The sequence below is a fragment of the Rhinatrema bivittatum genome, chromosome 11, assembly GCF_901001135.1.
Source record: "Rhinatrema bivittatum chromosome 11, aRhiBiv1.1, whole genome shotgun sequence".
In the NCBI taxonomy this organism is placed as follows: domain Eukaryota; kingdom Metazoa; phylum Chordata; class Amphibia; order Gymnophiona; family Rhinatrematidae; genus Rhinatrema; species Rhinatrema bivittatum.
In genome coordinates, this window is record NC_042625.1 from 22,078,741 (window position 1) to 22,090,871 (window position 12,131).

The 12,131-nt window shown below is 50.0% G+C and overlaps 1 protein-coding gene across 1 annotated transcript in view; it reads left to right on the forward strand.

Annotated features, from left to right (window-relative positions):
* KDM2B (lysine demethylase 2B) overlaps window positions 1–12,131 on the forward strand; it is a 184,168-nt gene that overhangs the window by 105,331 nt on the left and 66,706 nt on the right. Inside the window, 3 exon segments of the mRNA XM_029619679.1 lie at window positions 8,669–8,795; window positions 11,646–11,759; window positions 11,762–12,099. Coding sequence (XP_029475539.1) covers window positions 8,669–8,795; window positions 11,646–11,759; window positions 11,762–12,099 — 579 coding nt within the window.

Sequence of the window (12,131 nt, forward strand, 5' to 3'; positions counted from 1 at the left end):
TGTCAGCAATGTCGAGCGCTAATATGTTTAATATTCCCAGGCACGTGACTGAAAACCTTTTGAAGGCGTGGGGGTAGAAGGCAGCTTCCTATTTGTAAGTCAGTCTTCGCCAATTTTGTTTTCCCCACAGTGCTCTCTTGGAAAAATGAGTTCCTTTTTATTAGCTGATCTGCCAGCGTGATTTATTTATTGTGTGTTCAGTGTGGCAGCAAGAAGTGGCTCTGTAACATGTAATCAGACCTGCCCCCCCCTCCTAAAAAAAAAAAAAAATTCCTTTACAGGGTGCCTAAGAATGGTGGCATTGCAGGATCTGGATGTTATTCTGAAAGCAGCAGCAGTTCTTAGGTTAATAATGAAAACACACTGGAGCTGTTTTTTATCCTGCCCAGAAGAAATTCTCTCTGTCATATTTACATTTTGGATTTCATAGTGTTTGTCTTTCTGCTATGGTCTGGGGTAGCCACAAATCTGCTTTTTATTCATGCAGCTGTAGTAGCCCTATGCCTTCTCTCCTGCTGTTTTCTGTACCTAATGAAAATGCGCCATCCCAAAATTCAGGGTGAAGAGGTGTAGCTCTGGGTTGAAGAAGTCTGACTCTTGTGGTTAAATTCCCCAAACTGTCTTCTAGTGGTCCTGAGAAACATGGGGGTGAAAGAGATGACCGGATTACTCGCTCAGAGAGGTGGATAAGTCCTAGTATGTCTCAAACCTCTGTTTTAAATGCTTAAAAAAAAAAAAAAGAAAAACAGGAAATAGGGATCTGCTAGCCTTCTTGGGCACATACCCCATGGAACACGGCAAGGAAAAGTATTTCTGTCCAGGCGCGGTCCTGATTTCAGTAGCATGGCTTCAGCGATAAGAAACAGAATACTGGGGAGGGGACAAGATGGCCGCTGACTGAGACGCGCGCACAGAGCCTCTCTCCCCGTTTCCCACTAAATATTGGATTACCTTTTCCTCCGTGCCTCACACTAAGGGGCAGATTTTCAAAGCTTATGCGAGCCAGGCCTATTTTCAAAAGGCCTGGGGGCGCGCGTAAAGCCCTGGGATGTGCGTATATCCTGGGGCTCGAAAAAAGGGGCATGGGTGGGGTGATCCGGGGGCGGGGACGTGGGCTGGCACGTGCAATCTATGCCTGCCCAGAGGCAGGCGCAACTTATAAAATAAAGGTGTGGGGGGGATTTAGCTAGGGCTGGGGGGCGGGATAGATAGGGGAAGGTGGGGGGGAGCCCGAAGGAAAGTTCCCTCCGAGGCCGTATCGCGCTCATGTTATAAAATCGGACGTAGATTTGTGCGCGCTGGGTTGTGATCCTGTATTTAAATGAGGGGTCGCACTAATAAGGAGGTGCTAGGGACAATAGCGCCATCCCTAGTGCTTCCTTAGCAGTGGAAACCCAGGAGAGGCAGCTGTCAGCAGGTTCAGAAAACCGACACTCAATTTTATGAGCATCCTTTTCCAAACCCGCTGACGGCCACGGATTAGGAAAACGGATGCTCGTAAAATTGAGTGTCTGTTTTCCTAACCTGACCCACCAGCACTTTTTTTTTTTTTTTTTTTTACACCTTTTTGGTGGTATTTTCTGCTTTTCTGTACACTTTTTCCAGCTGTTCTTGGGCAGGCGCTAATTTCTGAGCGTAAATGTGCGAATCAGCCGCACTTTTTTTTTTTTTTTTGGTATCCCGGGTAAATGACTAATAGCCTCATCAACATACATTTGCATGTGATGAGCCCTATTAGTTTTTTGGCGGAGGTTAGATGCGTGCTGAACGCACTTTACAGTATTGGCCTGTCTGAAAAGAAGCAAAACATTTTTGAACCGGGGAGGGGGAGATATTTTAACATTTTTGTTTCACACACAAAAAAAAAAACATCTTGCATGGATATTTCCAACAACAAAGGTGAATACATGTGCCTGTGTGCTATGCAACCCACAGGACGAGTAGTGTGGATGGCAGAGATGTCTGTACTGTGCAGTACAATTAAATTATCCATTGCTGAAATGAAGCCTTGCCAGAATGCTCAGTGTGAAAAGCAATGCATTTCATTCCTGGTGGGTGGCGTGGTTTTTTTTTTTTGGCATTGTCCTTCAGTTAACCCTTTCACTCGTTAATACAGTATTTTTATTTTTTCATCGAGGTGTATACCAATAATACAAAATAACAAGAGTGAGGCTGACATGAACTCCTCTTGCAGAATATCTTTCCTGCATAAGATAGATGCACTTATACATTTGATCACCATCTATTAGGACTGCACTTACACATTTGATCATCTATTAGGACTGTACATTCATGCTCTGGCAGGTTTAGTAAGTAGTGAAAAAAGCTTGGTGCATTATGCAGTAGTGGCATGGTTGTTCTGTCACAAACAGTAATCAGGATGCAGACTAAATATAGAGTAGTCATTTTTAAGGAATATTATCACCCTCTGGCAGACATGAGCTCCTGATTTTCCGGTTTGAAAATTGGCAAAGCAGTGCCCGATTTGCTGTGTCCGGCCCCATTTGCAGAGGAATTTAGGGCTGCTTTTTAAAGGCATGTGACATTCTCTGCAGAGGTCAGAATTTGTCTGAATCAAGCCTCCAATATTTATATAATTTTACCTTTTTTTAAAATATCCTGATGCTATTTCCAGATAATAGCAGGGAGTAGTTACACTCACAACGCAGCAAAATAAATGAGTCACTGTGACTGCACAGTGCATGGTTTTAGCAACTGGGGTTGTTTAAATGTTTATATCTTAACGAAAGCGTAAGGTTACTGCAGAACAGGGCCGATTTATAGTGATAGGCCACTGTTTTCTTTCCCAGCCTTTTCAAGCCCAAGGCATCACCTCCATTACACAAAAATACTGTGCTCACACAGAGGGGACTAGTATGACTAAAAAGAGCGAAAACACCACCTGTCTCTCTCACAGATTTTAAGGCAGAGGAAGGAGGGGGCAGTCACAATGGACCAGCTCCCTAGAAAGGAGAAAGCATGGAGGTGCCTCCGTTGGTTACCTTAGCTGCCACGTATGTTGCTAAAGCTCCTCCACGCCTGCTGCTCCCAGTCCTGAGAGTGAGTCACAGCCCATGCTCGGTGCATCTCACGCAGCCTGGAGATAGGAAAGAAGCTGGCTGAACCCAGAGGAGACTGCTCAGGCAAGGGAAGAGGAGGCAGTGCTGTTTGCAGTGAGGGCCAGGCCATGCTTGTCCTGCAAGCTGCTCGGCGATTACCGCGCTCCAAGTCTCGTGCTTTAGCTAGGAAAAAGAGGTGCATTCACGTTGGTTCGCGGGCCCTGCACTCTTTTTTTTTTTTTTTTCCTTCTTTTGCTCGCCACCTGAAGATCACTTCCAGTATCGGGACCAACCCAATGAGATGAGGGGGGAAGAGGACCCGGGAAGGAAATGAGAGAGCGGGCGAGCACACATTTTCAGAGGGGACCTGACACCCACCCAGGAATCTTCTAAAGGGAGCCAGAGCCAGTACCATGATCTTTGCCAGCTTTTGTAAAGCAGCTTGCCAGACTTTCTGCTACTCGTACGTAGCAAATTCCTCACTAGCTACACATGTCCCTCCGTATCAGGCACGTTGCCTCATGCTCGCATCCGCTCACACACCTGAGCTTCTTGTACTCACGCCATGCACCCATCCACTTACACTCGTACAGACTGATCTTGCTCACACACCACTAAACCTATAAGAAAAACATATAAGATGCTAAAGGTACCAATACGTGATCATCTTTACTAATTAAAAAAAACAAAAACCCAACAACAAAAAAAACCCCCCTTACATTTGTGTTAGCATCCTTAACCCCAGAAAGGAAACAGCAATGTCCCCAGTGCCTCTTGCAAGGGCTGTGAGAGGAACACCTCTTCGGGGTCACCACCTTCCACCTGCATCCAGAGAAACAGCATCACTTGGTTGGACTGAAAAATGTAAAAAAGCATGCACGGCTAAGACTACAGAAGGGGGTGGGAGCATTGTTTCCAGTCCAGGGCATGCACGCAGTGATGGCAAGCCTGGACGGGCGGTCTTATGCCCTTGAGAAGCTGCTGCATGATGTGTGGTCAAGGGGAAGAATGAAGAAGAGGCTAGAGAGTAATGTACAAGAGAGTAGACAGCTACATATATGAATATACATTAACACCATAAAGGTAGAATGCAAATACAAACTGCCCCATTTACTAAGCACTTTTCCTCTGGCCAGAAACAGGCCGATGCAATACAGCGCACTCCCTGCAGCGCACTGCTTAACAGGCGATTGGACGCGCATTTTGGATGTGCGCTAGTAGCGCTCATCACATTTCCCCCGCTGCCAAAAAAAAAAAAAGTGCACCCAAGGTCCGCATTTTTATCCTCAAAAATCAAGGCCTGTCCCAAGCAGGAGTTAAGTTTTTAGAAGCCCAAAAGGTTGAATGAAAAGCAGAAAATACTGCTTTACTGTACTTCCTCTGACTTAGTATTGTGGTGATATTAAGTTGGAAGAACAGAAAAAGGAGAACATTAAAAAAAAAAAAAAAAGTGTGCCGGTGGATAGGTTAGGAAAAGGGAGGTTCAATTAACGAGCGTCCATTTTCCTAACCTGTGGCTGTTCACAGATTAGGGAAACGGACGCTTGTAAAATTGAGCATATCGCATTGAGCGTCCTGGAGAGGTTGATCGGTGCGCGTTAGAGCGGGCTTTCAATCATGATCGCCATTATTGCACCAGCCTGACTATGGGAGAAAATCCTTAGGGCCGGATTTTAAAAGGGTTACGCGCATAAGTTATGCGCGTAACCCTTTTAAAAGCCCCCTGCGCGCGCCCCGGGATGCGCGTAAGTCCCAGGGCTCCGCAAGGGGGGCGTGACAGGTGGGCGGCGTGAATTTCGGGGCGGGAGACGTGTTGGCGTGACGCCGGCCTGGGGGCGTGCTCGAGGCCTCCGAACCAGCCCCCCCGGGTCGGGTGATGGCGCCTGCTTCGGGCAGGCGTAACTCTGCCGACAATGGTAGGGGGGAGTTTAGATAGGGCTGGGGGGTGGGTTAGGTAGGGGAAGGTGCAGGGGGGGGGGTGGAGGGAACGGGCAGCGCGCGTAGGGCTCGGCGCGCTCAAGGTGCACAAATGTGCACCCCCTTGCGTGCGCCGACCCCGGATTTTATAAGATACGCGCGTATCTTATAAAATCCGGCGTACTTTTGTTCGCGTACTCGTAAGTTTATAAAATCTACCTCTTAGTAAATAGACTCTTAAGACAGAACAGTGCTGCTTGTAACTACGTAACAGCACCAGTTGGTAAACACACAAGGATGTGACTTTGCATGCAGTAGGTGACTGCACCTGAAGCATACACACAAACACACAAAGGTGCAAGATGCAGCCAGCGCATGTGCCTTGTGACAAAGCTGGATGAAGCGGTGCAAAGAAAAAAACTTAGGAACACGGCACTTGCTGCACCAGCACACGGGCCAGATCCAGCCACTGCTTTAAAAACACACTTAGAGCCAGGGGTGGCTCAAGGCAATCTGCCTGAGGGGAGAGATGAGATGGTGCCCCTGCCCCTGACTCCCTTTTCCACACACACACACACACACACTCACACTCACACACACTCATTCACTTCTCTCCCTCTTCCATACGCACACACACTCTCATTGTCTCTTCTCACTTCGATTCGCTAACGACACAACTTCCTTTGAAGTAATGCCCAGAGATTTCCTACGTCCAGCCTTGCAAGGCTCCCGAAGAGGTGGCATTGACTTAGGGCAATGCAGAATTTGCAAACCAACAGGGTTCTTCGACCAAGCATTTGCAAAGATTTCTCAGGACTATTCTCTGGGGGTATCTCGGGATCAATAGTTGGGAGCCCTGAGACAAGACAAGGGTGCCCAACTGCCCCACTTACAGCTCAATACAGTAAAGTGCGGCCGCGGTTACCCTGCTCCTTACCGGCTTTCTACTCACGTTTCGGCCGCGTTAGTCCAACCCGCGATACACTATCCCCTTTAACCTACTCCTACCGCTTCCTAAAGTCCCCGGGCAACCCCTTCCGCACGCGGCATGTATATTGCATGTAAACGATCGAATTAGCTATTCCCTCCCATACAGTAACGCGCGCCCCAACTATCGCTATTTTATCCTGCCGTTTTGCCGCGCGTTTAACCTGCTAACTTACCGCCTACCCTTACCCCTGCGTTAGAGGCAGGGGTAAGGGTAGGTGGCAAACTTTCCCCCAGCCCCCGCTCTCCTGCCCTGGCCGCGTCCATGGGTGCTGGTCTCCGGGGCAGCCCCAGTCCTCTCCCCTCCTCCCGAAGCAAAAAAAAAAAAAAGCGAAAAAAAAAGTTGCAAGAGAGCGAGGGGAGAGAGGACGGGCAATCCAACGCTCGGGATTGTCAGCCCTCTCCCCTCCTCCTGAAGCAAGCAACCAAAGTGGAAAAAACAAAAAAAAAAAAAAAAGTAGCAAGAGAGCGAGGGGAGCAGCAGTCCCCCTCCGGACATCGGAGAGGACGACCGCGGCTCCCCTCCCCTGCCTCCAGCTGCCCGCGATGATGGATGCCAAAAAGAGAGAGGGGGGAGAGGACGGGCAATCCTACGCTCGGGACTGCCAGTCCTCTCTCCCCTCCTCCCGAGGCAGGCGCGAAAAGCAGCCTCGCTCGGGGAGGAGGGGAGTGAGGACTGGCAGTGTAAAGCGACTTACTTTTTGCAGCCCTCCCTCCGGACATCGGCGAGGATGACCCCCTCTCCTGCCTCCAGCTGCCCGCGAAGATAAACGCCTGCACGGGCGAAAGCGGCCCCTGTTCGTGCAATTGGGCCGCTCAAGGCGTGATGTCACGACGTTTGGCGTCACGGTATGTGACGTCACGTCTTGAGCGGCCCAATTGAACGAACAGGGGGCCGCTTTCGCCTGTGCAGGCGTCCATCTTCGCGGGCAGCTGGAGGCAGGAGAGGGGAGCCGCGGTCGTCCTCGCCGATGTCTGGAGGGGGCTGCAAAAAGTAAGTCGCTTTACACTGCCAGTCCCTCCCGGAGCAAGGCTGCTTTTCGCGCCTTGCTTCGGGAGGAGGGGAGGGGGGACTGGCAATCCCGAGCGTCGGAGAACTGGCCACTTCCTGGTACCTGACATTTGAAATGACAGATACCAGCGTGTCCGTGAAGCGTTAGGCCCGCGCACCCAGGTTACTGTATAGGCGCTCTATACAGTAAAATGGGCTGCGCGGGCCTAACGCTTCACGGGCGCTTCTTAGACGCAGCTTGCATTTGCAAGCTATTTACATACAGGATCGAGCGGTAGGTGAGCTGCACTGTGTGTGCGGCAACCGCGGGTGCGTCTGGTACTAACGCAGCTCTTCCTACCGCTCGGTACTGGATTGACCTGTAAGAAAGAAGCCAGGGGGCCCAGTGCCCCCTTCCCAAAACTCAAAAACATTATTTCACACGGCAGCAATGTTGCATTCCGAGCCACTCTGCTTCCAGCTCGTTTCCGTGGGTCGCCTGAGGCATTAATGAATACCGTGTTCGCCCCTGCCGCCATCCTTCATCCGTCAGGGGAGGGGCTCCCCCTCTCACCCCCACCATTTATTTCCCAGCTCTTCGTCCTACCGGGCTTGTTGTAGCAGCGCCTGCTCGCTTTTATTCTCCGCCATCCGCCCCTTCCACTTTTTTTTACGGGCGACTGGTGCGGCGGGGGAGGAGCAGCGGCGAGAGGGCTCCCCCCCCCCCCCCAAAAAAGCCCCCAGCAAAATCAGGAGGGGAGAGGAAAAGAGACAGAGCCTACCTCTCCTCTTCCTTTCCCTGCCCCGGGGACTGCCTGGGCCTTTAGCGAGCAGCTGCACATACGGGAGAGCCCGGAGGCAGTGGCTGCTGCTTTCTCTTCCTCGTGTGTTTGCCCATGGCTTCTCCACTGGTGGAGGCCCGCGGGTCCTGCGTTGTTTTGGCGGCAGGATGAGGCAGTCGCTAGAGATGTTTGGAGGGGGGTTAGTTTTTGCTGTTTCCAAATTTTGCCGCCTGAAGTGGCCGCCTCACCCTGCCTCTTTATAGAACAGCCCTGATCAAGCTGCAAGTTAAATGTTTAAATAAGGGAAGGTTGCAATTGATGTGTAGGCAAATGTGTTATTGCTCTTAGCTTGTACTGACGTCACAGCTCAAGCATGCAGTCATGCTGTGTGCTTCCTTTGCCATTTTCTATAAAGGACTGATGTCATCACAGTGACTCTTTGCATGGCTAAAAAGGTATAATGAGATTTATGTATATTGTAAGGAGGCTGATAATGCATTCTAAAGCTGAAAGCCACTTGCCTCATTATACACCTATTAGCCTATTTCTCATTATTTAAGCCTCACAAGACCAACTTTTTGTTTTATCTCAAACTAGCACGTAGAATTATTCAGTGAACTGCCACTAAATGGGAGAATCAAGTCCTGAATATTATAAATAAAGTATCGTTGGGAGTGTTTATTACAAATAAATAAGGTAGTCGTTGTGTTTTGACAATCTGAGAAAGATCAGCCTTGGCTGTTTTCAGCTTTGTGAAGCTTGGAGCTTCACTAAAGACGGTGGCAAAAGTACTCCAACCTTGTATGTGACCACCCTACATCTGTGTACTTTGGGCCAATGGTTCTAGGTTAAGCACTGGTAAAGCTCGTCGGCAATCCTTTAAAACATCTGGCCACACAAGAAAGGAATGATGCACTGAATCTTGCTTTCAGGTCCACGCCAAATTCCGCTATCCTTTCTATTATGAGATGTGCTGGTATGTCCTGGAGAGATACGTGCACTGTTTGACGAAGAAATCCCATCTGATCAGAGAATACCAGAAAGAATCAATGTTAATCGGTAAGTGAGCGCTTAGCGCGGAGGCTCCTGCCTGCTGCATCGTCGTAACTTGCGCTCTTTGAACATCGCTCCCCGGTTGTAAATAGAGTTACAGCCGTGTGCGGCTGGCATGAATTATTTAATGGCAGGCTCACTTTAGTTCATTGCCTCTGCGCCCGGTGCATGGGTTTGTGCTGGGCGGAGAGTGTCGCGCCCCGTGATGGTGTTAGGCTTCTCCCTTTTCCTGGCTGCTCGGAGGCCTTTATTCTGGGGGTGGGAGGGGAGGCCCCTGTAGCTCCGAGGGCTGGCACTTGCTTTCCGTACCCCCCGGGGGAGGGCGTTTTGAATTGGTAGGGCCGGGCTTGCGGGCTCCCCCCGGTGGCTGCTGAAGGGCCTGCGCTGCGTTGCTTGGGACCGGGCAGTGTCCGTGTGGGGCCTCCTTCCGGCGGCGGCGGCGGCTCCTCCTCCACATGCACCGAGTCCGGCGGCGGCGCCTTTCCCCCCTGCGCCGTGCTCCGGGGCGAGGGCGTGAAGTAGGAAGGTGAAGCCCGGGCAGCCGAGGGAGGGAGGGAGGGACGCTGCAGAAACCTGCACCGCCCGGATCCGGAGGAAGGGGGCGGGAGTAGCGGCAGCAGCGCTGTTACCGTCGTGAGTCAGCGGCGGGGCGCGAGGGGCCGCTTCTGCAAGGTCAGACGGGGGAGCCAGGGTTTGAAATCGCAGGTCCCCCGACCCTTCCCCCCCCCGTGACTCTCGCCGGGCTCCCCCAGGCGAGCTGCTGGCCGGCGGGGAGAGTGCAGCTGACACGAGGGATCAGAAATAACAAAAACCCAAAGCAAACGGGCAGGGCGCCGCTCTCCGTGAAGTTTTTCGACTGGGGGAGGCTGGATTTGTGAAAGGTGGATAGTCCTGCTGGTACTCACTTTCAGTTTAGTTTAGATGATGAACGCACACATCAAAGGAAATTCTCTTTTTAATGATGTTTTATTACGATCGATGTCTCTAGTTAAGCTTGGCCATGTCAGTTAAAGCAGAATTTCGTTACAGCCAAGTAAAACTTACTCGCTTCTCGGGCATGCAGTGCCGTAACGTTGCATGGTACTTCGTGCATGTAAAATCAGCTTTTTACCCGAGAAGTTAGGTCCTTCTTTCTTTGAGGCAAGTGTTTTCCACCACATTTCATCTCCCTGTGTGCTTCCAACCCTGCGTGGGAGGGCAGAAACTCCGATTAGCTAATAGACGGCTCTTCGGGGAGTCTTTGAGCAGTTCTTATCTCACATGCATGCCATATTTTCTTTCCTTGTTCTGTCCAGGGTGGGCTAGGCCTGTAGCCTAGGTGGGAGGGAGCAACTGAGGAATGAAGGACAGAGAGGCAGGATGGGAGATAGAGAATGGGAAGAAAGTGGCTAGAAGGTGCATGGGGTAAAGGAAAACAGAGGTGAGAACTAGCAAGGGGAAGGAGGTAAACGATGGGAGAGAGAGAGGACTGGGAGAACAATGCTTAGATGGGGGGGGGGGATGTGGGAAGATAGTGGATAGGTGAGGTAGAGAGAAGGGTGTGGAGAGATATAAATACTGGACAGGTGCAGTAGAATGAGGAGGGCTGTAAAGCAGTGGATAAAGGAGGTAGAGAGATGGATAGGTGAAAGGGGTTTTAAGTCAGCATATAGGTCAGACAGATAGAGGAGGAAGTGGAAGGGTCAGAACTAGTTAAGGAAATGCTCCTCCACTCTTGCCTCGACTGCAACATCTCCAGTGCACCAAATGCTATTTTCAGAATTTTGTTTCAGGGTTGAGTGTAGGTCACTTGCAGTTCTGGACTTCCCTCTCTCATAAAACAGGGTCTCTGAAAATCAGTAGTGCACATTTAAAAAAATAAGCGGTGAAGTATAAAAAGCACAAAAGTAAAAAAAAAAAAAAAAAATCAAAACAAACCCAACCCCTGTAGGAAGTAACTGGAAACTAAACAACTGCCAGTATCCGTGGTATTGGTTGGGATTGCGTGGGATTGGTTTACGGCTGTTCCGTCTCTCATGCGTCTCTGCAAGTGCCAGTCGAAGAAAAAAAAAACCAAAAAAACATTCTTGCAAGGGTCGAGGGGTGTTAGCGCAGTGGCCCTTTCACACGAGTTTTGTGAACAGGTTTTATGTTATGCTTGTGGTGTGATTAATGCAGTCTAATAACTGGCTGAATGTCTTGCTGTGATGAAGGGCAACTGCTGTGATGAAGGGCAAGGTCTGCAGGTGCTGGATGCCCCCCCCCCCTCCCCCGCCACGGAACCATTCCCTGCTGCTCACTCAGGAAGTGACCTTAGCCAGATTCCGGGCCCTGTGCACGCTTGTAACACCCTCGACTACAAATACAGCACTGATGTTCTGCAGGAGCCTTAATAATTACAGTATGCACACCTGCGTCACAAACAAAACCCAGGAACAGGAAAGGGACCAGAGCTTCTGAGATAACCAACCTTTTAGGTTTAGCATTTTTTCGTTCTGTTAAAATTCTCTTTATGCTCCTATCTCTTTGGTGGTGGAGGAAAGCTGCTGTGTTTCTGATTTTATTTATTTATTTTGCATCCTTGTTTCCTCCCCCCAATGCTTTTTACTTGAAAAAAGTAGAGGGGATGAGAGCTCTGCATAATGCGGCCACTGAATAAACACTGAGTGTGAATGAGTCCATGGTTCTTTCTGAAATATTTGTAAGAAAATTACAATTAAAAAAGAAAATCCAACACAGTATGGTATACACTTTTCTTTTTTTTTTTCCCCCCCTCTATTAGCAAAGTGAAAGTTTTGGGGTTAGTGGTGTTAAACTATTCTGGCTAGGGAAAGCAAGTTGTTTAAGCACTGCTGTTTCCTTCTCTGTATCTTCTAGATGCGACCAGAAAGCCCAGCGTAGACAGCTTTTCCTCCGATTCCTGGCTAGACATGGATGAAGGATCCTGCGAGGCGCAGGTGCGCGAGGAGAAGGGCGACCAGGTGGAAAAGGCCTGAAGTCCTCGGCGGATGCCTCCTCTTCACCCAGCAGCACGCATTCGGAAGGGAGGGAGGCAACGGGGCAGAAACCAAAAGAAACGGTGATGAGGTATCTGAAAAGGACTTTCTCCCACGAGTCCAACGACAGCGTGAAGTCCACCACCCCCATGGACTATCCCAAAACGCCGACGGGCTCCCCGGCAACAGAGGTGGCCACCAGGTGGACTCATCTCACAGAGTTTGAACTGAAGGGGCTGAAAGCCCTGGTGGAAAAGCTCGAATCGCTCCCCGATCATAGGAAATGCGTCCCAGAAGGCATAGAGGATCCTCAGGCTCTCCTAGAAGACATGAAGGTTTGTAAGACTGTGCTTTAAAATGTTCCACA